Consider the following 25,735-nt stretch of genomic DNA (forward strand, 5'->3'; position numbering starts at 1 on the left):
ATACCTGTTGAAGTTCAAACTCAAAACGACCAGAAATTACTATTAATGAATAAATGCCCAAAACGAACAGAAATTAAATAAACAATCATAGCAAAAACATACTACAAGTAATAATATAAATGAATAAATAGATCTTAAAGCGAGTAATGCTTAGATTGAATATGAAAATCAAGCTTAAAACGAAAAAAAAACAGTTTGCTATTGAAGTATAAATAAAACTTAAAACGAACAGAAATTAAATAAACAATCAATGCGAACAAACATACAATATATATTAATGTAAATGAATAAATAAATCTTAAATCAAGTGAAACTTAAATTGAATATGCAAATCAAGTTTGAATCGAATAAAAATAATTACAAACAAGAGGTTGGGTATCACCTCACTGCAGAAGCCTAAAACCTACTGCGTCATTGGTGCTTTACTGAAAACGAATTATATTACAAATGTTTTCTTTTGTACTTAATATTGAAGATAAATATTAAAATTAAAGTAAAATTTTGAACTGATGAGCTTTCAGCAATTAATATCATTATACATAAAATATTCAGTTTAATTTGTTAGTTCTTTCCAAGATTGGTCAAGACAATTATAGTTTCACTACAAACAAAATTTGGATACTGCCCCCTTCTTTAGCTGTAAAAGCCTAAAGCCTTCTGCGGCATTGGCGCTTCACTGAAAACGAATTACTCGTATATTACAAATTTATTCTTTTCCAGTTCTTACAGCATTGAAAAAATTACACTGAAAAGAAAAATCTTGAACTTATGGATCTTTCAACGATTGATATTATTATATATCTAATATTCAATTTGATTTTGTTTATACTTTCCAAGACTGTTCAAGACTCGTATAGTTTTCAGTAAGGCGCCAATGACGCAGTAGGTTTTAGGCTTATGCAGTGGGGCGATACCCAAACTCTTGTTTGTAGTTATTTTTATTCGATTCAAACTTGATTTGCATATTCAATTTAAGTTTCACTTGTATTAAGATCTATTTATTCATTTACATATATATTGTATGTTTGTTCGCATTGATTTTTTATTTAATTTCTGTTCGTTTTAAGTTTCATTTATGCTGTAATAGCAAACAATTTTTTTTTTCGTTTTAAGCTTGATTTTCATATTCAATCTAAGCATTACTCGCTTTAAGATCTATTTATGCATTTATTATTACTTGTATGTTTTTTGGTATGATTTTTTATTTAATTTCTGTTCGTTTTGGGTTTCATTTATTCTTTAATAGTAATTTCTGGTCGTGTTGAGTTTTAAATTTAAAAAGTATTTGTATCTGCTGCTGTTAAGTTTAAAATGGCCATTACTTTTATTTGAAAAAATTATTTTTCGGAAAGTTTCTTTCTAATTAGTCAATAGAAACACACGCCACATGATTAAGTTGGAAACGGTACGCTGCAGGACAAATTGTTTCAGCAATTTATTCGTTCCTTTTTTTACTAGTGTTATTAATCGTAATTAGTATTTATATATCTATATATATATATATATATATATATATATATATATATATATATATATATATATATATATATATATATATATATATATATATATATATATATATATATATATATATTGTTGTAAAGGGTAGCTTAATTTAGTTGCGGTCTCAGCCGTAACTACGTCAGCTATTTTTATAAATGAATCTTGAATCTTGTGTTTGAGGCACAAATTTCGTGGTATGGCATTTGATGTTAATGCTGCCTTGTCTTTCATAGATTTTGGCAAGCCTAGGAGAAAAGGTGAAATTTAGAAACTTACCTTCACCAATTGAAAAATGAGAAATAGTTGCTTTTAAAATTAAACACCTAAAGGGTCCTTGTACTCGCAGCAAGACTCGCAATTGCTTTCCGCCTCATCTGCCATCTGAGATTTGATGTTTCGAGGGAACTTGTTTAACCGTAAGCTCTCCAGACTAACATTAGAGGTTGCATTGTGATCAAACAAAACTGTTCAAAAAGTTCTAATTCATAGTGTAAAATCTCCTTCAATTTTCATCATTACTGCTTCAAAATTTTTCAAAATTTAAAACGATCTCCCAAAATACTGTTTCGAATTTTTCATGAATTTTGACGCGTTGTGAACGCGGTTTGAGTAGTTAAAAATGTCAAATCCTGGGAGATGCAAATCCCTTTGGTGTTCTTAAGAGATCTCCCAAAAAAGGAAAGTCGCTATTGGGTGCGGATTTGGTCAACCGAGTCATCATCAATCATTCATTCAAGCAATTTTTATTTACGACAACCAAATGAAAAACGGAGTACATGGAGTGTCGTCCCCGACAAGGTGGTGGGATAGCAAAGAAGCAGACCACGGAACAAGTGCAACTGTTTGCACTTTACAGAAACTTAATATAAACTAGAAAAAAGAGGTGCGAAAGAAAGGAAATTTAGCGCATAAAGAAAGAAACCCCGAAAAAAGAAAACAAAAATTTAAGGTTTATGTTTCCTAGATTTTGCAACAAGCATAGAGCTTTAACTCGCACTAAAAGGAAAATATACTTCCATTATTAGATTCGTTAATTTCAGATCTGTGAATTCACCCAGCCAGACGTGTAAAATCTTTCCTATTTGTTTTATATTTCTCACGTATTTTCAATCAAATAACGAAAAAATGCAACATTTACAGGGTTTGTCCAGAAAGTACTGAGTGGGATTTAAGAAACATTTATTGAGCCAATCGTTACAACTCTTTAAAAACTTTCAAAATTGGCTCCTTTTGCGTCAATTCAGCGCTGCCAGCGCGATTTCCAAGCATTGAAGGTGTCACGATATGCATTCTCCGGAATAGGCTTGAGAGCCGCGGTGCATGCTGCTTGGATCCCCTCTGTCGACTAGAAATGTTTGCCTTTCGTCTGCCTTTTCAGCCACAGTTTATAGACAGTAAGCTTATCGCAGATAATTTCTGGTCTTCGGTCTCAGTGCGAACAAAAAGCTCCTCCCACTTGTTTCTGCCTTAGCGGATTAGTCTGTTATCGTCAATCATTGAGAAATGGTTACCAAGTGCATTATTCGTAATTGCGAAAGCAGAAAAAAACTTGGTGAGCCAGCCAAGTGGTTTGCAAGCGTCCCATCTCACAGGTATGAATTAATTTATATACAAATTATGACTTAATCTATTATTTACGTGGACTCAACTGATCGGCCTATGTATGATTTTATACAACAGGGGGCGGGGGGTTGATGAAATTTGTGAAAATAAGGAATTTTTACTTCTTCTAATAACTGGTGGAGTAGGTGTGATGGTTTCAGGGGCGGATCCAGGATTGTTTTAGGGGGGGGGGGCGCAAAGTAGGTTTATACGACAAAATTAATGTATCAGCAACTTTAAGTAATTCAAACATTCGTTAATTATGAAGATTACACAACTTTATACTACTTTAAGGGGGTAACCCTCGCCCCCCTCTGGATCCGCAACTGAATAGTTTATCATTTTTTTTCACGTCGTGATATTTATTTTCTCAGATTGTAGTTCCTATGATATTTGAAAATTCTAATTACCTGTTTTGGCGGAGAGCCTAGATAAAACTAGTTTTGTTTTCAATCAATGTTTTCATATGAAATGGGCAGACCTTTCCTGAACTTTAAACAATAAACACCTCTGTTTGAAAATCTTTGCACTTTCTGAATTTAGATATATATATATATATATATATATATATATATATATATATATATATATATATATATATATATATATATATATATATATATATATATATATATATATATATATATATATATATATATATATATATATATATATATATATATATATATATATATATATTTATATTTATATCGGCGCGTACAAACAACTCCTCTCATTTGATCTGCCATTAGCGGTCCAATTACCCTGGAACACGTATTTTGGCAGAAACTTTCTCAAAATGCCTTTGAAACCAACTTGAGACTTCGAAACCTATTTTTAATTCCTAAAAACATCTAATAATAACATTACACTACTAACTACCGATTTTCATGTATGTATTGGAATAAATTAATTTAAAATTAGTTTCTTCAAAATTAGTGTTCCAACGTTGAAGCCAAGTTTCGCGTCCAAGAGAAATCTGACTTGTCTACCCGCGAAAAGATCTGATAACGCCTATGTTTCTATCTGCAAAAACGTTCTCCGGAGCACTCGCACCCCTGTCCGGGTTTTTATAATGGAAGGGATAGAGAATGATCATACTGCTAATTATATAAACTGTGTTTTCAGCGAGGAAAAAAAGTCCGGGAGACCAGATCTGGGCTGTAGGGTGGCTGCGGAGGCGTTGGGATGTCGGCCTTGGTCAGGTAGCTGTTTATGAAAAGGGCGGTGTGAGTCGGGGCGTTGTCGTGGTGCAACCCTCCAGTTAGATTTCTTGTCAGGCCTGATTGACCCTTCGTTTGAGCCTCTTGAGTACTTCCATATAAAACTTGGCGTTGACGGTTTGTCCAAGAGGAACAAATTCATGGTGGATGATGCTTCTGAAGGCAATGTGCAGTGTTGTCATTTTGGATTTTTTCATTCTTGCCCTATTATTTGGGCGAGGAGACGCCGAAGTGTGCCACTCTGAAGATTGCCTCTTTGTCTTGGGATCATGCTCAAAGATCCAGGACTTGTAACCTGTGATTATATTAGTCAGAAATTGAGGATCACTTTCACACATGTTCAAATTTTCTTGCCATATTTCCACTCGCCGCAATTTCTGGTCGTCAGTGAGCACTTTTGGGACCATCTTCGCGCTTACCTTGAGCAGTTTCAAATGCACCGTCACAATGTCATGAACGACATAGTTTGGTAAATATAACATTTGGGCAATTAAATGAATACTTAGTCGACGGTCTGAGTTCAAAATTTTGCGCACACGAGTCACATTGCCGAAGGTCTTCCAGCACGGTCTTCATTGGCGGCTTCTTCCCGACCCTCCAAAAAGGCCTGGTTGCACCGAAATGCACCACTTTTTGATAAAGCACCACCTGGGTAAGCCTGCTTGATAGTATCAAACGTATCTGTCTCAGATTTACCGAGTTTCACACAGAATTTATTTGCGTACCTCTACTCTAACGAACGCCGCGTTTTTGGCTTGCACCACTCACAGGTCACGTAAAAATGCCTGTCCTGACTCTCCATGTGCTCGGAGACAACTGGTCAGCCGCTCGTTCGTTAGCTAGGAATGCCCTCGGCCGAATCCCGTCGGCGTGCGCACGCTCCAAAGGACAGTCGCAGCGGCAGAAAATCAGTCCTATTACTTTCCGGACAATCTCCGTATTTCAGAAATATATTCCGGTAAATGGGTGAAACAGAGTCTTAACTGTCGAACAATGGCAAAAGTATCGTCTAACGTTAAAAAGTTCAAAACTACAGAATTTCAGAAAAATAATATACCATGGAGACACTAATTGCTATTGGTGAGCAACACCAATCGAATTCGAGTCACTGTTTTGGCTACGATTGAATCGTATTTATGTGTCTGATTTTACTTCTACCAAGACGTTGCCATATGCCATAGAAACCTAAGAAACATTAATTCCATACCGTTAAAATTTTCTGGGTGTGAATCTTCACGAAAAGAACTTCCAGTGTTAGTCCAAGAGCGCGTCGTTTAGCGCCGTGAATCTTTTGGTTGAGTCTAATTTTTGTTGAAGAGTCTAATAAATTATAACATTGTAAGAAAGTAGCATGACAATATTATGCCGTAGTTAACGTAGAAAGATTTGGAAAATGGGAGCACTTTAAACAATGTAATCTTTGAAATACTTACTTGCGAATTCATTAGAAAAAAAAAGAATAAAGATCTTTCAAATCTGTTTCTGGTGTATCGGGCGTAAAATTAACCTTTCAATTGCTTAAATCGACCCCGCGTTTGCCAAGCAGAACATCAATCCTCTGTCCTACCACAGAGTAGGATTCAATAGGAAAGACTCTTTAATCTAACCCGTTCTGTAAATTATTATATGTATAATAATCTTGATAATAATAATCCGAATTTTCCTGTTGGATCAATTCTTTTGTGATATTCTCGACTGAAATTTTCGAAGGCGGGCTCACTTGACTTCTGCAAAGTGCGCTCACAAGTTCGCAAGGTATCAACCTCTACAATATCGTGCACAAGTACGAAACAGGCTACTAGTCTTATCACAGAATTGATTTAAGAATACCAGTTCTCCTGGTGACATTCAATATTTAACCAACGCATCCAATAAAAATATACCTTAGCCCGAAAAAATTTCATACACGACACATTAGTAGCCTACTATGGGTGACAACCCTGCTACTGACAGACCCTCTCCTTAACCTAAAGGATTCAATGCCCTCGTCATGTTTATTTTCGTCTTGAATTAAAAAGAACAGGCAACACCGAGGGAGCATAAGTTTTCAAAAAAGGCTGTTTTAAGACTTTAGTAATTCAATATAAAACTTTTTCAAGCTTCGAGAGGCTTTTTCTCAAAATCAGACGTATTATTCACTCTCGTACACTTTCACTGTCTGTCTGAATGATCCAATAGGTATTATTTCTTAAGCTGCGGTAGGCTGCTATTTATCATTTTCACGACTATTGATTGTCAAATCCCCCTTCTAAAAAGTCCTCTGACGAACTGAGATTTAGTGAATAATTATTCTAGGGTAAATCTCTTCTCTATAAGTCTGGTACCCACTTTCCCGTGTAGACCTCTCAGGAACTTCTGGACTTCTCTTCGCCAGTTTCTCTCCTCTCCTCTCTTGGTCTAGAGAAAGTCTATTCTCTTAGTCTGTCAAATACGATTATGTTTAAAATAAGGGTGTAAATTAACTTACATATGATGGTACATTAGAAAGTATAGCCAACTGTAGACGAAAATTAAAAACATGCTCTATTTCTTGTTTCCAAAGGAACTAGTGGAAATTGCTGATGACAAGCGAGTTGTGTTCCATAAGCCCCCGTAGCAAATTAAGTAGTAAAGGAATGATAAAGCAAAACTGGGAGGGTATTAATGTTGTTCTTTTGATGGATTTTTGAGGCGACAAAATATTTCTAGCAAGCACAAAATTCTTTGAGTTCAAGGCCACCCGGGAGAGGGAACACAAAGTGATTAGCTAAAATTTACATAAATTAGAATTTTGAACCATACTTGGAGTTTTGCTATTTTCATGTGTTTTTTATTTGTCATGTGCATTGCTTATTTTGTATTTTATCATCGATATGTTTAACAGGCAATAATAATGGTATTGAAAAACAAGAGGGGATAAAGACAAATATATCGATTAAAATTGGACTAAAACCAAACTATGTACTCAAAAATCTTATTTAGTTTCCTGGAAGAACTGCAGAAGAATTTGTCGATTAAGGAGATTCCATACCATAAAGAATCAGCCTATCAATCCATTATACACCTCTTAAGTTTGTGTAGCCAAACTATTTAGAATTAATTTGGCGGTGTTGTCATAACTTGTAGAGCTCTGATAAACGGTTGAAAACTAAAACCAGACATCTAGTTTCCCTGAAATCTTAGAAAAGCCTTGTAACTTCTCTTGTTTTGTACTGGAGGTAGATATATTTAGTTTTATAAAATGGTAAGATTAGAAAGTGCAAATTCTATTTATTTGATCCATCAGAGCAGAATTTTCTTTTTAAAATCAGGAAAGCGCTGCCCCTAAAAAGGCTCTTGTATACCTGCTAGGAAAATGTCCAAAATCACCTCAAAAGAAATGTCCTTTGATCAATTTGGCAACTCTTTGAATTTTCTGTGGTGCAACCCGCTTTGATTGAAAACTTGCCGACAAAATTCCATTGTCTTTTCAATGAAAAATTCATAATCAAACCTCAAATTCTCAATTGGTTTCAATGCTAAGTAGTCCCGTGGGAGAATTCGCTAATGAACCCTTTGCCTTTGAGACGGTTAGCCGACGCTGAGGCTCACAAAATGATATTTAAACTACCGAATCCTCTTAAAACTTATTTTCACTGCAATAATTGAGAACGAATATCCGCTTTCGCCTTGGGAAACTTCAACGAAAGTACCACTTCGGAACGACTGTTTCGAACAAAATCTCGTTTAATCTTTTACTTTTCACAGGTCAAAATTACGCCAACTTCTATTCACATGATACTTACCTTGTCTTTGTGGATCCCCGGGAAACGAAAAGACATTAAACGTTGCATACAAATAGGAAATGACCAATATTACTGCTTAAACTCTGTGAAAGTAGTTTATTTTCTAAGTATTTCCAATAGGATTTTCTTCCTGTAATTTCGCTTTTAAAAAGAAGGTAAGTTACAACCGACCCTTATCACCCGTATATTGCATTAAAAATTAAAATTTGATTTTTTGCGTTTGATGGCCTTACATTTGGTACTAAAAATTTCAGTGCATTTCTGAGGCTTTCAAAATCAGGTTTTGATTCCCTATGTTGAACTATTAATGAAGCTTTGGATGTGGTTATCATTATTATCCAAATCTAGCATTGAAGTTCTTAGGAAAATTCGTTTTATTCACATCACCATTTTGTTAAATTGAAAGGAGGCCTTAATTGAAAGTAAATTTTAGGCCTTATGGAGGCCTTAATTGAAAATAATTTGACCTTAATTGAAAATAAATGTCCCTATATTGGCTTTTGACACTTGAAAATTGCAGTATTTCTCTACTTTGTGCTTTCGACTCTTGCCTAGCTTTCTAATGGAAATACTCGTATGCACCACAGGTGTCTAGGCCATCCTGCTGTTGCAGCCCCCCTGGTGACTGGTCTAGTACTGCCTGCCTAATGAAAAGTATGGCACTTAGTTCCAGAAAAGCAATTATTATATATTTTTTCTTATAGGAAAGGTTTTCATGTCGCAATTAAGGAAATGGTTCTCAAGTATTTCTTTTTCTCTGTTTTTATGGATTTTAAGTAAGAGCATACAGGATGGGGGGAAATGCAATTAATTTGGTATTTTATGTATATTCAGAGGGGGAAATAAGTCTTAGCAAGCTGTTCATCTAATAAGGAAAACAAACAAAATTAAACAAAAAGGTGCACTTTTAATGGAAATATTTAGCTTCTAGAAACATTAGGCCTGCAACCTTGCTCTATTACCTTTTTGGAGGACAGTATTTCAGAATATGCAAAAAAGGTGGTTTTACCGGAAAATTGAGATGTAGCAACTGTCACAGGGCTAAGTTTTAGAATAGGTCTATGTGGTTTTTTAGGTGGCTAAATCAAAGAGTACGTGCAGTTTGTAAGATTTGACATTGGTGCTAGTGAAAAAAAATCAGCAACCCCATCTATTGTTTAGTGTTTTTTGGCAATTTTGAAGGTTCGGATTGTTTTCTCTAATAGTGACCATCTGACACTTATCACTGCACTAATTTTGCTAATACACTGGTTGCCAATTATTTGCTTTGTTATTACACCGAAAAAAAAACAACTAAGAAACACTAAACGGTAGATAGCGTTTGGGGATTTTTCTGCCACCAATATTACCAGTTTCCACTCTTACAAGTTACCTATACTCTTTGCGTTAAGTTTTAGCCATAATATTTGCTTTTAATTATAAATAATTGCGTAAACTTTATCTACTTATATTCAAAGATTCAATTTTTCGAAGAAAATAGTTCCACTCTTGGATTAACCTAAAACGACATTTTTTTCTCTCGCAATTTTCAAAATGCAATTTCAAAATGCAGTTTTGGCATTTTTGGTTACTATGGGCCATGGTTTTGCTCTTTACCCGGCTGCCTCTAAGGTGATATAATAAAATTATATCGCCTGTTATATAACTGTGAAACTGTGATACAAGAAAAGAGAAAGGGACTTCCATTAACTTGGAAGTCCTTTCAATAAAAGAGACTTCATTAATTTTTCACTACTGGAGACTCAAAACTATTTTTATGAGTAAATATAATTTTATAAACCAAGAGACTGACAGAAATATTCTTTCACAATTATTCACAAATATCCTTTCACAATTATTATTAAGAATAACTATCCAAAGAGCCTGTTGGACGACAGGAAGAAAAACAGCAGCAACAACCATTGTTTGTGTGGATCGGCGAAAAATTGTTTTCCCTTCCGCTAACCTGAAATTTGACATCCTTTTTTCTAGTGACTAAATAAACGGAGGGAATATATTAGAAAAGCAAACCGTTATTAGTTTAGCCTTTCAAAATATATTTAGTTAATAATTTCCACTCCCTTTTCTTTACAAGATATTCTTGTCAAGACTCATTATTGATAAAGTTGATATATTTAAATGAGTAGAGCACCGCGGAAATTTAGTCGGTCATTTAAAAAACAGAACAAAAATCGGTAAAATTTTGAGATTGTAAGCTTCCCTTTTGTAAGTAGCCTACCGGCAAGCATAGATAAATAACAAGCATAGATAAAACATAAGAAGATCTAAATTGCCTAGTCCCTCACAATACCCCCCACCCTCCCAACGAAACTTTCCATATAGGTTTCAGTTGTAGTTCCCGATTCCTGTCAAAACATGATAGACTTAGCAAAACTATAACTTCAGAATTACTCATGAAGGAAGAGACCCCCCACCCCTCCTTTTTTATTTGAATTTTTTGAAAAAAAAAAGGAGAATTTCAGTCTATGATAATCTTTTGTTTCGGAAGTGCAACTTTTACCCCATTTAAATCTACTTTCGATATTTAAGCGATATTTAAAACGATGAGTTATCAACAGTACGAGGTAAACCTTTTCCCTTAGAACTATGAGGAAGTATATATCAATGCTAACGGCAATTAGTCATGACAGTGACAATCTTGTATACGGCTTGTTGAAAATTTTAGCAACGACTTTCGTAAAGAAAATACGCTAAATGAGCTTTTAAGCTTTGTTTTTACAAAAGTTAAATTTTGATTTAAAGAATCGGGCGTGCGGGGATGGTAAATCACCCCACTTTCAGGGTAATCTGCAGGACAATATTAAACACAAACAGAGATTAAATATAAAAAAAAGTTTTCATGCGGGAAAACATAAAGTGACACTAAAACTCACAATGAACAGAAGTTATTCTGCATATGAATGGGGCTGTCCTCTCTTTAAAATATTTGTCTTTACGCTAAAATTTTAGTTCCTGTCCTCTATGAGTTAACGACAATTGCTTCAGCACAAAGGCAGTTGAGACGGGATAAAAATAATTGTTAATAATATCTCAAGAACGGAAGAGCTTTAATGTTGTGCATAAATTTCCAGTTCAAATGTTGTAAGAGGGTATCGGTAAATAAGGACTTGCAATTATCTTTTAAATGCGTTTGTTGCACTTATAAACTTAATTTAAAGAGCGGATGATTAAAAAAGGCGCAGCTCCCTCATTAATAGAATCATCTATGTTCATTGCGAGTTTCAATGGCATCCTCTACTTTCATTTAAAAACAAAAAAAACAGCTGTTATGAGACAGACATTCTTAAGGGTTGGACAACCTTAGAGACTTTGTTGCTACATGGTTGAAAGCACAGTGGAATGTGGAGAATGTATTGATACTACTTTGTGACAAGTATTGCAATTATGTTAACCGTTTAGAATCCTAATTGATTTATCGCGATTCATAAAATTCGTACTGTCCTCAGAGCTCTCCTCCGTACCTCCTAGTCCTAGGAGATTTTAACGCTGGTTTGGCTAACAGCTCTGGTCTGTACGATGCTGCTGTTGGACCTGTGACAGTTGACGCTCTGAATGATAATGGTGAGCGGCTGCTCAATTGCTGCATCACCCATGCTCTATCAGTCACAAATACTTGGTTTGTGAGAAATAACGTTGCGAAGTACACATGATACAGCAATGATGGCAGGACAAAAAAGATGCTTGACTACATTATTGTTGTACGACGCTGACTTTCGTCTGTCCAGAACTGTCGTTTGGTCTCTGCAAGGATCAAACTCCGGCTGAGGGCCAATAAGAGTAACTTCTCACTCACCAAGAAAATAGACGTCTCTCGACTTTAAGCAAGATCCCTCGGTTCGCGAGCGGTATATGGTTGAAGTCTGCAACCGCTTCGAGGCTCTCCAGCAGTGTTCAGAAAGCGAGTCAGAGCGGGCCACTTTCAAATACAATGTTGTCAGAGCAGCTACCGAAGTTGTGGGCTTGAAGCCACGAAAGAAGAAAGAGTTGATTAGCAACCAGACGTTTGAAGTAATTGAGCAGAGACGGCGAGCGAGATTACGAGGAGATATGACACTCTACAGAAAGCTCAACAAACAACGTAACTCCTTGCTTCACAAGGACAAGAAAGACTTCATTGCGGGCAAAGCCGCTGAGCTCGAGCAAGCTGCCCAAAAGAAATTCATAGGGGCAACATTCAAGATCCTGCGCGAGCTGAATGGCCAACACGCCATGGCGTCCACAAGCCTGAAAGCAGCAATTGGAGAAATCATATACAATCAGTCTCAAAGTCTTGGTCTCTGGGAGAAACACTTTAATAAGCTGCTAAACTCAGATACGCCCGATTGCATTGACCCAGGGCTTGTTGCCGCTGCTGCAAAAGCTACCCCTGGCCCCGACGGCGCCGAATTTTTTCCTGAGGAGATTCAATCGGCTGTGAGGAAACTGAAAAACGATAAGGCAGCCAGCACCTGTGGCATCGCTTCAGAGCTACTTACTACGAGCGGCCTTGCAATTATACTTTGGCTGCAGATGGTGTTCAGCGTAATCTGGTGCACCGAAGTTATACCGTCAGACTGGAAGAAAGGAATCATCGTGCCGGTATTTAAGGGCAAGGGCAGCAAGACTGATTGCAACAACTACTGTGGTATCACCCTATTCTATAACCCTGTTCCTGGAAAGCTGTTTGCAATGCTCCTGCTGAAACGTGCAATAAGTTTCCTACATGCTTTTTGCCGCCCCCAACAAGCTGGATTCATGCCAGGAAGATCGACAACTGAACAGATTCATACGGTCAGACAGATCGTTGAGAAGACACTGGAATTCAACGAAAAAACTTACATAGCTTTTATTGACTTTCGTTCTGCCTTTGACACTATTTATAGACAGTCCCTTTGGCTAATCCTGAAAGCTGCGGGCCTACCAAAAAAGATAGTCATTCTCTTTAAAGAACTTTACAGCAGCACAGAAAGCGCCGTCCTTGTTAACGGGAAGCTTTCTTCTTCCTTCCCCATCAAAAATAGTGTACGGCAAGGATGCGCTGCTGCACCTGAGCTGTTTAACTGCGTCATCAAACACATTTTGAACGAGACACACCGTACCCATCCTTTTAGCATAAGTTATGATGAGAGGACTTTGCCGACGATGCAACTGTTCTTTGCGAAAATCTCGACCAACTTAAGTCTGCACTCGAGACGCTCTCCTCCGATGCCTCCTGAGTTGGGCTGCAAATCAACAGGAAGAAAACGAAGATCATGCCCGTAGAAAAGACCGCATTGGCATCACCCTTAACTGTTGCGATCAATGGCCAAGATGTTGACGTGGTAATTCAAGGTAATTCACTTATTTCGGATCAATTATATCATCAAATGGCACACTTGACGCCGAAATCTCAGCCAGATCAGCCAAGGCAAACTCTGTATTTGAACTGCTCCTGAGAGCAGTCTTCCACAAATCGCCAATTAGTCGCCATACAAAGGCCTGAATTTTCAGCTTCACAGTCTCAACCATCATGCTGTACTCTTCTGAGACGTGGCCAATAGCCCAGACACAGCTAAGAAAGGTCGATGCCATCCAAACTAGACACCTGCGTCGAGTTAAAGGCTTCAAATGGCATCACAAGATCCGCAATACTGAGATCCTGAAGACCGTCAAGTTAGCGAACATCTCCACCCAAGTAGAAGCTTGTTCTCTAAGATGGCATGGCCACTTACTTGGCCTCCCGCCAAGTACTCCTGCAAGGATCATTTCGGACTTTAGTCCCTCTGAAAATGTCTGGAAACATCCTCGAGGGAGGCCGCGCACCAGATGGCGTCCAGTCAAGATTCATAAATGTTTGTTTTTTAATGCCTTTATACTGACTATTAATGTTTGCATGCTTCATATAGTTCCTATGTAAAGTTTCTATGTGAAGGTATAAATATACAAAAGAAAAACCATTTTGGAATTGAATCTCAAGACTAAAATGTTCTCAGATTTGTAAACAAAAAAGAGAGACGACAGCACCAAACCATGTCCACAGGTTATTGATGCTTCCACAGGTTTTCTCAGTTTAATATTTTTGAAAACCTCAAAAGCCGTAGGATCAGATGGTTTGGCTTCCTAAAGGTTGACGATATCCAATGACATTAAGCGGGCGGAGCGCTATTCAATTCAGTCCAAGCGTAGGCGGAGCGTTATCCAATCCAATGACATTGGGTGAAATTGCGTGGGTGTGCTAGTTTTGTTAGATACCGTAGCCAATATGATTGAGAAGCGATTCGGTCCATGTAATTTTCTAGGAGTCAGATATCTGGTGAAACCTAATAAATAATCTGTGCCGTGTCCCTGCTGAATCACTGGTACATATATTGAGATATATATAATAGAATATAATAAAATGAACAATAAGTAAAAAAATAATCAAAAATACAATAAGAAAAATAATAAAGGAAAGAATGTATATCCTTTGTCACTTTTGCTCGTCCCTTTTTCTTTCTCGTTTTTCTTATGCAGTCAATCAATTTAGCTTTTTGAATGGTCTATGTATAAAAATAACTAATTTTTTGAAGGAGCCATATAAGATATTCCAATTTTCACTCATTGGCAATTTTTTTTCTCTAGTTTCTTTTTGTCCTTTCAATTTCTGCTTGAATGCTTTATATAATATTTTAAAAATATTCTAGGTTTTTTTCGACAAGCCAGCTTTACCCCCAGGGCCAACTGTTGAAGACAGATTAAGGTAAGTCTTTCTCATTCTTTACCGTATTGTAAAAGGTTATGGTTCCAGAAATGCCATTCTTCCTTTATTTTCAAAATAACTGTAATTAAACTATTGAATTTGAATTAAGAAAGATTTCTTTTGACCTGTCAGTGCTTCAACATTCCTATGTCTGGTAATATAAATTTTGTGGCATAAGCGGTATTTGTTCCTTCTATGCCTTATTAAAAAAAAAAAAAAAAAAAAAAAAAAAAAATCAACTGAGAATAAAGATTGAAATCAAAACAATTGTCCTATATATAAGAAGGGATGCCGTCCCATCAACTCCCCACTCTTTAAGTTAACATTTAATTTTTGCTTACCTGAAGGCTTTTTAAGGTGAAAAAAGTATAGCGACTTGGTAATTGTTGGGGATTTATTTACCAATTGCCTTTCAGAACCTCTAAATTAAAAGTTTTGCTGTTTAAAACAAACATAAATAAATAGATTCCTCTGTTTTTAAGGCATTATGATTTTATTTTTCCTATTGCTTTTGTATTAGAGCAGTGGCTCCTAACCGATTTTGAGCCATGGCCCACCTAGGTTTTTCTAAAATTCCCATATCCCCCCTAATGATATTTTACGTGTATTCATCCGAAGGAAGGTTAAATCGCCATTGACTTGGTATATTTTTTCGAGTCATCCTTTTGATATAAGATAAGATTTATTCATCATGAAATGCACATACAATATTACATTTTACTTTTCCCCCAAAGGCTCATTGTCCTGTAAAGAAGGGGGAAGACAAACAAGTCATCTACTCAGAGAAGAAAAAACAAAAAAAAATTAAAATAATCACTTACTCACAGAGAGAAGAGCAAAAAGGAGAAGAAAAGAAAATGTAAATAAAATAAAAACTATACTAAACAAAACCAAATAGATTGAATAGACTAAATTTATTAAGTCGATTAAATAGACTCCAATAAAATAATAATAAATATATAAGACAAATCAATATTTTATACATATTTTATACTATTTTTTTTTTTTTAGTATAATGTTCTAGTTATACTAAATATTTGTCTGTATAAAACACAATGCATGTCTTCATTGCCACAATATCATGTGTCTTTTTTGCTGTTTAAATACCTGTGAATGTGGCGTCATTCACATGAAAAATGTGTGTTTTTTTCAAAATTAAGGCTCTAGAGTATGGTCAGCCGAAGGGTGCACGTCCTGTACATGATCCACCAAATTGTTGCCGTGCTCCACTGGTGGGGCCTTTGCCCCACCTCGGGAATCACGGTATTAGAGCTTCCTTTCTAGAAACATCAGCGGACAAAAAGTCGAACTATAGCGTGAAGAGTTGGGTTGATATGATGACAGTCCCTCTCATATATAGGAACATTTCTGATCGTTTTGAGTATTAATGTCGTTCTTTACTTGCTTTTGAAACACTTTTTTGTTTAATCTAATTTTTTTTTATTGTCATGTTCAGTGTAATATTAATACGAGAGAAGGTTCCTCCCCAATTGCCACTGACCTTTCATAGGCAGCGCAATAGCGCTGTCTACGTAAAGAACGATGTTGGCACAATGTTTTATTTATTTAGACCAGGGCACTTCGTATCGAAGGAGTTGTCGTAGAAACTTGGAAAGGACCCATTCGGTTTGAAATTGGAACGGCTAGTGCCCTTTTTAATAGTTGAAAGTGATTGGAAGGCAACTAACACCCCTTCCACGCCCACCATTTCCCCTAACACATCCAATCAAATTTTGAGATAGGCATTTTGGTTCAGCGTAGTTGATTTCCAGAGAGAAATTATGTTTTTGAGGATGACACTCCCCCACAACCCTCAGGGCAAGAGGTGTAAGTTATGCCCTGGGGGCATATAAGGTTTTATAGAGAGTATTGTCTTAGAAACTTCAAAAAAGCTCACTTGACTGGAAATTGAAAGGGCCAATGCCCTTTTAATAGTCGAAAGTGATTGGAGAGCTACTAACCCCGCTCTCACGCCCACCATTTCCCCAAACAAATCCAATTAAAATTTTGAGATAGGCATTTTCTTCAACGTAGTTGAAAGTTCTGGAAATTATGATTTTGAGGATGAGGAAACACCCCCCCAAACCCCTCAGGGTAAGGGTTTTCAGCTGTGCCCTGGGGGCATATAATGTTTTTTATAGAAAGCATTTTCGTAAAAACTTCAAAAAGGGCTCGTTCGATTGAAAATTGAAAGGACTAGTGCCCTTTTTAATAGTCATAAGTGATTGGAGGGCAACTAACCCCACTCTGATGCCCACCATTTCCCCAAACACATCCAATACAAATTTTCAGATAGCCATTTTGTTCAACGTAGATGAAAGTTCTGGAAATTAGGTCTTTGAGGATGAACCCCCCCCCCGCGCATAGCCTTCAAGGCAATGGTTGTAAGTTGTGCCCTAGGGGCATATAAAGTTTTTTTTATAGAAAATGTTGTCGCAGAAACTTTAAAAAAGGCTCATTCAATTGGAAGTTTAAAGGGCTAGTGCCCTTTTTAATAGGCTAGTCGAAACTGAGTGAAGGGCAGCTAACCATCCTCTCGCGCACACCATTTCCCCAAACACATCCAATCAAAAATTTGAGATAGCAATTTTTTTCATCGTAGTTGAAAGTTCTGGATATTATGTCTTTGAGGATGATAACCCCCCTTCCCATACCACTCAGGGCAAGGGTTGTAAGTTATGCCCGGGGGGCATATAAGTTTTTTTATAGAGCGTTGTAATAGAAACTTCAAAGACTTTGAAACTTCGAAAGGCTAGTGCCCTTCTTAATAGTCAAAAGTGATTGGAGGAGAACTAACAGCCCTCCCACGCCCACCATTTCCCCAAAAACATCCAATAAAAATATCGAGATAGCTATTTTGTTCAACGTAGTTGAAAAGTCCGGAAATTATGACTTTGAGGATGACACTCCCCCCCAGAGCCCTCAGCGCAAGGGTTGTAAGTTATGTCCTGGGGGAATATAAGGTTTTATAGAAAGCGTTGTTGTAGAAACTTCAAGAAGGGCTCATTCGATTGGGAGTCGAAAATGATTAGTGCCCTATTTAATAGTTGAAAGTGATTGGAGGGCAACTAACGCCCCTCTCATACCCACCATATCCCCAAACACATCCAATCAAAGTTTTGAGATAGACATTTCTTTCTACGTAGTTGAAAGTTCGGGAAATTAGGTCTTTGCCAGCGTTGTCGTAGAAACTTCAAAAAGGACTCATTCAATTGGGAACTGAGAGGGCTAGTGCCCTTATTAATAGTCACACGCCATCGGAGGGCGAATGCCCCCCCCTTGCCCATCATTTCCCCAAACACTTCCTATTAACCGTTTGATGTAGCCATTTTGTTGAACGTAGTTGAATGGTCCGGAAATTATGTGTTTGAGTATGACAACCCCCCACAGTCCTCAGGGCTAAGGTTGTAAGCTATGCCCTGGGGGTATATAATGTCTTATAGAAAGTGTTGTCGTAAAAAATTCAAATAGAGCCCTTTCGATTGGAAATTGAGAGGGCCATTGCCCTCATTAATAGTCGGAAGTAATCGGAGGGAGAATCCCCCCCTCCACACGGCCATCATTTCCCCAAATATTTCCGATCAAAATTTTGATACGGCCATTTTGTTCAACGTAGTGGAATGGTCCGGAAATTATGTCTTTGAGGATGACAACTCCCCCCCCCATAGCCCTAAGGACAAGGGTCGTAAGTTATGCCCTTGGGGCATATAACGTCTTTATAGAAAGTTTTGTCGTAGAAGCTTCAAAAAGGGGTCATTCGATTGGAAATTGAGAGGACTAGTGCCTTTTTTTATTAGTCAAAAGTGATCAGAGGGCAAATGTCCTCCTCCACGCCTATCATTTCGCAAACAATTCCAATCAAAATTTTGATGTAGCCATTTTGTTAAGCCTATCAGGAAGGTCTGGAAAGTATGTCTTTGAGGATAACAAATCTCCCCAGCCCTCAGGGCGAGGGCTGTAAGTTATACCCTGGGGACATATAGGGTTTTTATACAAACTGTGGTCATATAAACTTTGAAGGGGGCTCATTGAATTGGTAATCAAAGCTCTAGTGCTCTTTTTAAAAGTCAAAGTGATCAGAGGGCAGCTACCCTCTCCCTTCTACGCACACGTTGTATTGTCCCGAAATGCTTCTAATAGAAATTTTAAAATAGCCATTCTATTCAAAATAGTCTAAATATCATATAACAAGGCTTTTGGGGTTGAAACAAACCCCAGAGACTAGGGGCAAGGGTTGTAAGTTATGCCCAGGGGGTATTTAAGGTTCTTCTGGAAGGGATGATGTTTTAAATTCAGAAGAGGCTCAGTCTTTCTCTCTGAAAAGACCATGTCAATATAAAACGAACAGAAATTAATCAAAACACTTTTTGCACAAAATAAGTATTTCAAAAAAAGTAAAGAACTCCATTAAACTAAAAATGAACAAAAAAAGAATCAAATAATCTACCAAGCATACAACTACCACAAATCAGTATCAATAAATAAATGAAACCTAAAACAAACAGAAATTAAAATAAGTGAAACTCAAAACGAGCAGAAATTAACCGGAGTATGGTTTGTTGTAGGTTTCATTTATTCTTTAATAGTAATTTCTGGTCGTTTTGAGTTTGATTTTTAACAGGTAATTGTATCTACTGATCTGAAGTTTAAAATGGCCTTTAGCCTACTTTTCTTTGAAAAACTTCTTTTTCGGAAAGTTTTTTTTTTAAATTAATTACAAGAAGTGGTCAGGTATTATTTTGAGGCGAGATCAGCAGTTATGTTACTATAACGTTGTCTTTTCTGGCTAATTAAGTAGAAAAAACTTTTTCCACAAAATAGGTGTTTAAAAAAAAAGTAAAGAACTCCATTAAACTAAAAATGAACAAAAAAAGAATCAAATAATCTACCAAGCATACAACTACCACAAATCAGTATCAATAAATAAATGAAACCTAAAACAAACAGAAATTAAAATAAGTGAAACTCAAAACGAGCAGAAATTAACCGGAGTATGGTTCTAAACCCTATGCTTTCTAAAAGCCAGAATATAGCCTAATTTGTACTTTACTGAAAAGAAATCTTTAAAAATATTTCACTTTTATAACTCTAAGAAATCAAAAATTAATCTTAAGGAATAAGTATCAAATAAGATCTTAAGGAATAAATATCAGCATATGTATATTAAAATGACAATGCACATTTTTTCAGTAAATTCATTTGAATTCTTTCAGTAAGATACAAATTATATTCTGGCTTTTAGAAAGAATGGGGTTTAGAATCCTGCTCATATTACTTTTTGATCGTTTTGAATATGATTCTGTTGTTCGTTTTAAGTTCTGTTCGCTTTGGATTTCATTCATTTATTGATACTGATTTGTGGTAGTTGTATGCATAGTACATTATTTGATTCTATTTTTGTTCATTTTTGGTTTAATGGAGCTCTTTACTTTTTTTTTTGAAAAACTTATTTTGTGCAAAAAGTTATTTTGATAAATATGCTAAAAGGTTTAACTTCTGCACGACAATGCTTTGATGTTGAAACCCGGTCCTGAAAAAGGTGAGTTTTTTAAAAGATGAGTTTTTTAAAAGCGGCCAGTATTGCCAAAATGATTTTTATATTTTAAGGAAGGATTTGTTGGAAAAGCATTGCTTCTTAAAATACCCTCCTCCTCCCTTCCGCCTTTGTTCAGACAAAGCATATAATATGAAATTTGTTCTAAAAAAACTGCCACCGGGCCATTGCAGTAATCAAAGGGCTAAAAAATAATTAAATAAATCAATATCTTATTATTATAAATATATTTACTTAAAACTATACTAGAATTCCCTATAATGTTCAATGCACTCCGTACTTGGCATGGGGAGTGTCCTCGGCCCTCTAGTAATATTATGTAAATATAATTTCTACTTCCCACTAAAAATTTTTATGTACCAATAGGGGAGCCAATCTCCCCTTATTAATATCCATTATTAATATCCTTATTAATATCCTTATTAATATATAATATCCATTACATATTAATATCCATATTACACGCTTAGTTCAAATGTATTAGTCCAAATCAGAGGATGCCAGAGATCAAGTCCCTCCTCCTCACTAAACAGAAGGAACTCTGGCGAAAAGTCATAAGTTCGGCCTTGAAGAATCACTTTTTGAGGGACCTAGAACCCCCTCACCCATGTCTAAGACCCACTTACGTTCCACCCTACCCCAATAAGTGGTCTGCAGTAATGCGTTGCTTTACAACCGTTAGTAATACTGTGTTTCTATTCAATATAATAGGCCCTCATTTTGTATGGATGGTGCATATATTTAGGGATGAATGTGGCACCTTGTGGCAGTATGACCTCCGAAACCAGGAGTATATTTGTGTAGCTTTCTGAGTTCTACGTCCATTGGCTATCTCAGAATAGAAAGTACGTTTAATGTTTGAATAGAACGTCTATTATCTATTATTCAGTTTTTTCGAAAGCTTCATCCCATAACCTTTCTTCGTGTCAGGACTTTTAATGTAAAGGTCTCTAAATTCTTCCTTTGTCGTCATAAATCAGAGGGGATGAATGAATGAGTTAGAACGATGTCTTCATTAATAATGGTCTTCTGCCATCTTTATTTTCTAGGAAGAAAGCGACAAAATATCGCCTTAAAATTATTGAGAAATTCTACATTAGATTTACATGATATTACTCAGAAATAAGCTACTTGGATTTGACGATACTTAGCTTGCGTTAAGTATCGTAAGTAGTACTAACGTTTAAGTGACGTGAAGTATTACTTAACTTATGCCAAGTAGTTTGTTGAAGTAAAAAGGTTAAGATGGGAGAGGCGTGGCCCGGACCAGGCCACTGCATATACTTTTATTTATGTATAGATATTATTGAAAATTTACTTCAATAATCTTTCCAGATTTTCTACCCCTTATAGGTGGTTTAGGTTTCAGGATACTTTTATGTGTTTCTGCAATAAGGACGTGGCTACTGGTACCGAATTTGATGGGTTATATGGCTTTTGTTCGCTTGAAATAGCAAGTGAATCAATAAAGTGCCCCCTAGACAGCATACACATCTGTCAATAAGCGAAGTAAAAAGATGAGCTGAATCATAGTGCAGTGGACTTTTTGACCAACAGAGGTTGTGAAATTCTTCTAAAAAAAAACGATAGCAATAAAAGCCATGAAAAAAGGAATTCTGGCGTGGGTTTTGAGTGAAACTGTATTTTTTTTATGAGATGTAATGCTGGAAGTGTTTCTGCTGTCCTTGCGAAATATATTTAGTTTTGATATATAACTTGGAACGCAGTTAGTTTTATATATTTACTCTTGTACGATTTCTCTAGCTACATTGATTTGCAGCGCTATTGGAAGTTGATGGTGTTTAAGTTCTCTTTGTCATCCTCATAGGATACAATGAGTTGTAATTTATAAATGGGGATAGACTAAATTTTAGATCTTCATTCATATAGTTTTGTTGTAGCTGTGAGGAAAGCAATATGTTGTTAGTATCGTCAAGCTTTCGTTCTTCGGCCTATGGAACCAGCCTCTTCGGAAAAATGGGTTCTACTGGTTACTATTTCGGGTTCATATTGCAATATATTGAATGACACTTGTTTTTTACGTAAGGTTTATATACCCTGTCTATTTTTTATGCTATTTTTCGCTGTCCTAGGGGTTCAATGTATCAACGTAATCCTTCTCTAAGAAATAGTCTAAGTACAACCATAATTTCGGCTCGTCTAATGGATAGATCTGAAACGATCGAATTCAATTGAATAACTAGCTAGGCTAAGGGTTGCCAATTGCCGACGTCTAATAGGAGTGCAAATCAAGGCCAAAAAAGAATGATTTTTGCTCTAAAAGAGCGCAAGTTACAAAAATTTGACTTGCGCTCTTTCATCCCCTCTGAGGTAAAAAAGAGTGTATTTCACACAAGGAGTGTGCAAGTTGACAACCCTGCTCATTGAGTTTCTGACGAAGTTGCTAACTATTGACGTTTATAGCGAATGAAAACTGATACCCAAAAAGAGTTATTTCCACTCTTCCATATCCCCTCTGAGGTAAAAAAGGGTGCATTTCACACGAAAAATGTGGAAGTTGGCAAACCTGAGCTAGCTTGTCCTTTCGATGAAAGTAAGATATAGGCTTGTCGCAGACTCAGGGGGAACATAAGCCTTAAACATTACCTTTAGAGATGTGTCATTTCTAAGTTTAAGATCTGTTACTGATCTGTTCTACAAACTTTGTATTTCATATTTCCATAAAATATGAAGGAATAGAAGTTATCAATAAGAAAGACAGTGTTGACTCTGAGAAAAAATGGGAACTGTGTTTTAAGAATGTAATGTAATTTCAGCGTTTTGAAAGTCAATCGTTCTGTAAAATGCTTTACACCATTTATTTTCTCTAGAAAGCTATGCAGCTAAGCTACTTTTTGTTTTGCTAAGGTTATGAAAGTGACGGTTTGTCGAGAAACTTAATGAGTATTTCATTTTGACTTGGTCTTATAAGTTTTCTTATGACCTAGATGAGTTCTAGCCTTCTGAAATTTGGGCGTAAGTAGTTCAGGTGGTCTACCTCTTCTTGCACATATACAAATGAAAATTTTCGGTAACTTCGGTAACCCTCATCCCTTCCCCTCTTTGTGATTCGTATTACAGTTGGTCGTGTTTCAGTCTACTCCTGGGCCCGATTCCTCTGTGCTCAATCTCTGAGTTTTTAGAAAATTTGACTAAAAAGAATGTCTTCAACAAAAAACTCCGAGTTTTGAATTTTCAGATTGACCTTTCCAGAATTGTTTTCTAGGAATCTTGAAGAGACACATAATTTTCTCTCTCGGGTCTCTAAGAAATAATCTCATGTTTTAAGCGAGTCCGACAATATATGATCTCCAGGAAGTTTACTTTTGGAGCTCAGACAGTTTTGCTGTGGTTTTTGCTAGACTATCTAGTACACTAGAAAAAGAAATACCGGAAAATTGTAGGAAATCTTAGAAGCTTCCAAGGAACTCGTCTTCTCCGTTTCACGATCTCCCTACCAGAGGAAAGTTTTGAGTCTCCATCTCTCATTGTCACCAAGTTACTGACCGCTGATCACGATAGAAAACTTAACAACAAATAACTACGAAAGTAACGCAATATTGTTGATTGGCAACGCAATAATGTAAATTTTTCTTGTCTAATGCTTATCAATAGATTTATTCAAGTGCCATGGTTGCCAACAGGAGAGATACGATAGAAGACCAGAACTTAAAAAAAAAACATTTTGATACCCGTAAAACATAATATTTCTCCTGAAAAAGGTAATCTGACCCCTCCCTTCCCAAGAAAACTGGGATTTTGCCCCTCCCGGTCGTCCCATTGGAAATCTGCATAAAAATTCAGTGAAAATGAGAATAAATTACATATTTTTGAATGGCAAAAAGTTATGCAATGAAATATATATACAATGCATAATATATGCAATGAAAAATATGCAAAGTAATAAATTAGAAGAATAAAGTGTTTCCCCTTATCCCTCTTAGCTAATTTTGGCTTTGGTTTAAAAAATTCGTAATTAATTTGACAATGGATTTGAATTAAAAATCTGTAATAATAATTAAGAAAAAAACAATCAAAATAACAAAAGAACTATTGAATCTAATTTTTTTTTTTTTTATTTATAAAAGAAATGACCTAAACCTGTGAGCTTGCTAATACTAACTGCTGGATTTCGATCGGTAGGAACACACACAAAAAAAGCAAAAAAAGAACATGCTAAGGATTCGAATTTTGAGTTGTTCCCAGTTCAAAGGCATTGAGTAATTTTGGGCTGCGTTGAGCTAAACGAAATAACTGTTGAAAATATGTTTTTCGATAGCACTTGTTCGAATATTGAATCAACAGAGAAACGTCAATATGGTTGGACAACTGGACACCGGCAATGTAAATAAAAGACAAACAACTAAATGATATTAGCAAGCCCAGAAAATGAAGTTTCCCCATCAGAATAGTCTTAATCTACAATTATACTAGTTGGTCAATTATAGTGAGCTTAGTAAAGTTTTCTCTTAGGTAGTTGCCATGAAAATAAAAGAAAAAAGACCAAAAAAATAAGTGTTCCAAGAGGCAGAGTCCAATAGGCATCAAGTGGTATATTCACTTTATCTGTAAGTCAATAATATGATTTGGTAAAAATTTACCGGATATATACATCAAAATAAGATAATTGGTACTTCCAAAAAGAGGTCTAAATCTACGTCAGAATAGTCTACAGTACAACATTTTTTTTTTTCTGGGCTTAAAAAGGCTAGTGAAGATTTGTTCGGTAAAAGTCCTCTGCTCGACACCTCCGTTTTTCACGTCTACGACCAAAAACTCGTTTGAACGCCCAGAAAATCAAATTATCTTGAATTATATATTGCCTGAAAGGAAAAGTTTTGATTAAAACTTTGAGTTTTGTCCAGACAAAATGATTAGTGCCGCGCACATTCTGCTTTGTATTATCTCACATTTGCGTATAATCATGAAATATGAGACCGTATGCAACATTTGGGTTGAGCCAAACAGCAGAAGGTGCATCAAAATCAAAGGCAGTTTTAGGGGGGCAGAAGGGGAACTTGCTCCTGACGCAGAAATTTTAGGGGCGTAAAATTCCAAATAAATTAACTAACGGTAATCATTCTGTAATTTTTGAAAATTTACTAAAATAAAGTTGGGTGTGCAGTTGGCAGCAAGTAGGCATGTCATGTAAGTAAAGTAAATCCGATATTTTAATTTTTCCCGTATCTTAATCATCATTCCTAACGATATAATTAATGATTTTGCAGAGGCTGAAGTAAGACAAGTCGGATATAAATGGGAAATTTTGTTAATGAATGAAAATTTTGTAAATATGAGTTTTGTTAAAATTTAGCCTTAAAACCTTTGGGAGCCAGGGGGGGAGGGCTAGTCAAGATTTTGCCCTGGGCGCAGGAGTAGCCAGAACCGCCAC

The 25,735-nt window shown here is 36.2% G+C and overlaps 1 protein-coding gene across 2 annotated transcripts in view; it reads left to right on the forward strand.

Annotated features, from left to right (window-relative positions):
• rho-5 (rhomboid-5) overlaps nt 1-25,735 on the forward strand; it is a 349,085-nt gene that overhangs the window by 116,770 nt on the left and 206,580 nt on the right. For both annotated transcript variants that reach the window (XM_089100907.1, XM_089100993.1), the window contains exon 7: nt 14,734-14,789. In XM_089100907.1, coding sequence (XP_088957033.1) covers nt 14,734-14,789 — 56 coding nt within the window. The remainder of the gene's footprint in view (nt 1-14,733; nt 14,790-25,735) is intronic.

The sequence above is a fragment of the Artemia sp. Qi Xiang Cuo genome, chromosome 1 (genome assembly GCF_049724085.1).
Source record: "Artemia sp. Qi Xiang Cuo chromosome 1, ASM4972408v1, whole genome shotgun sequence".
Lineage (NCBI taxonomy): Eukaryota > Metazoa > Arthropoda > Branchiopoda > Anostraca > Artemiidae > Artemia > Artemia sp. Qi Xiang Cuo.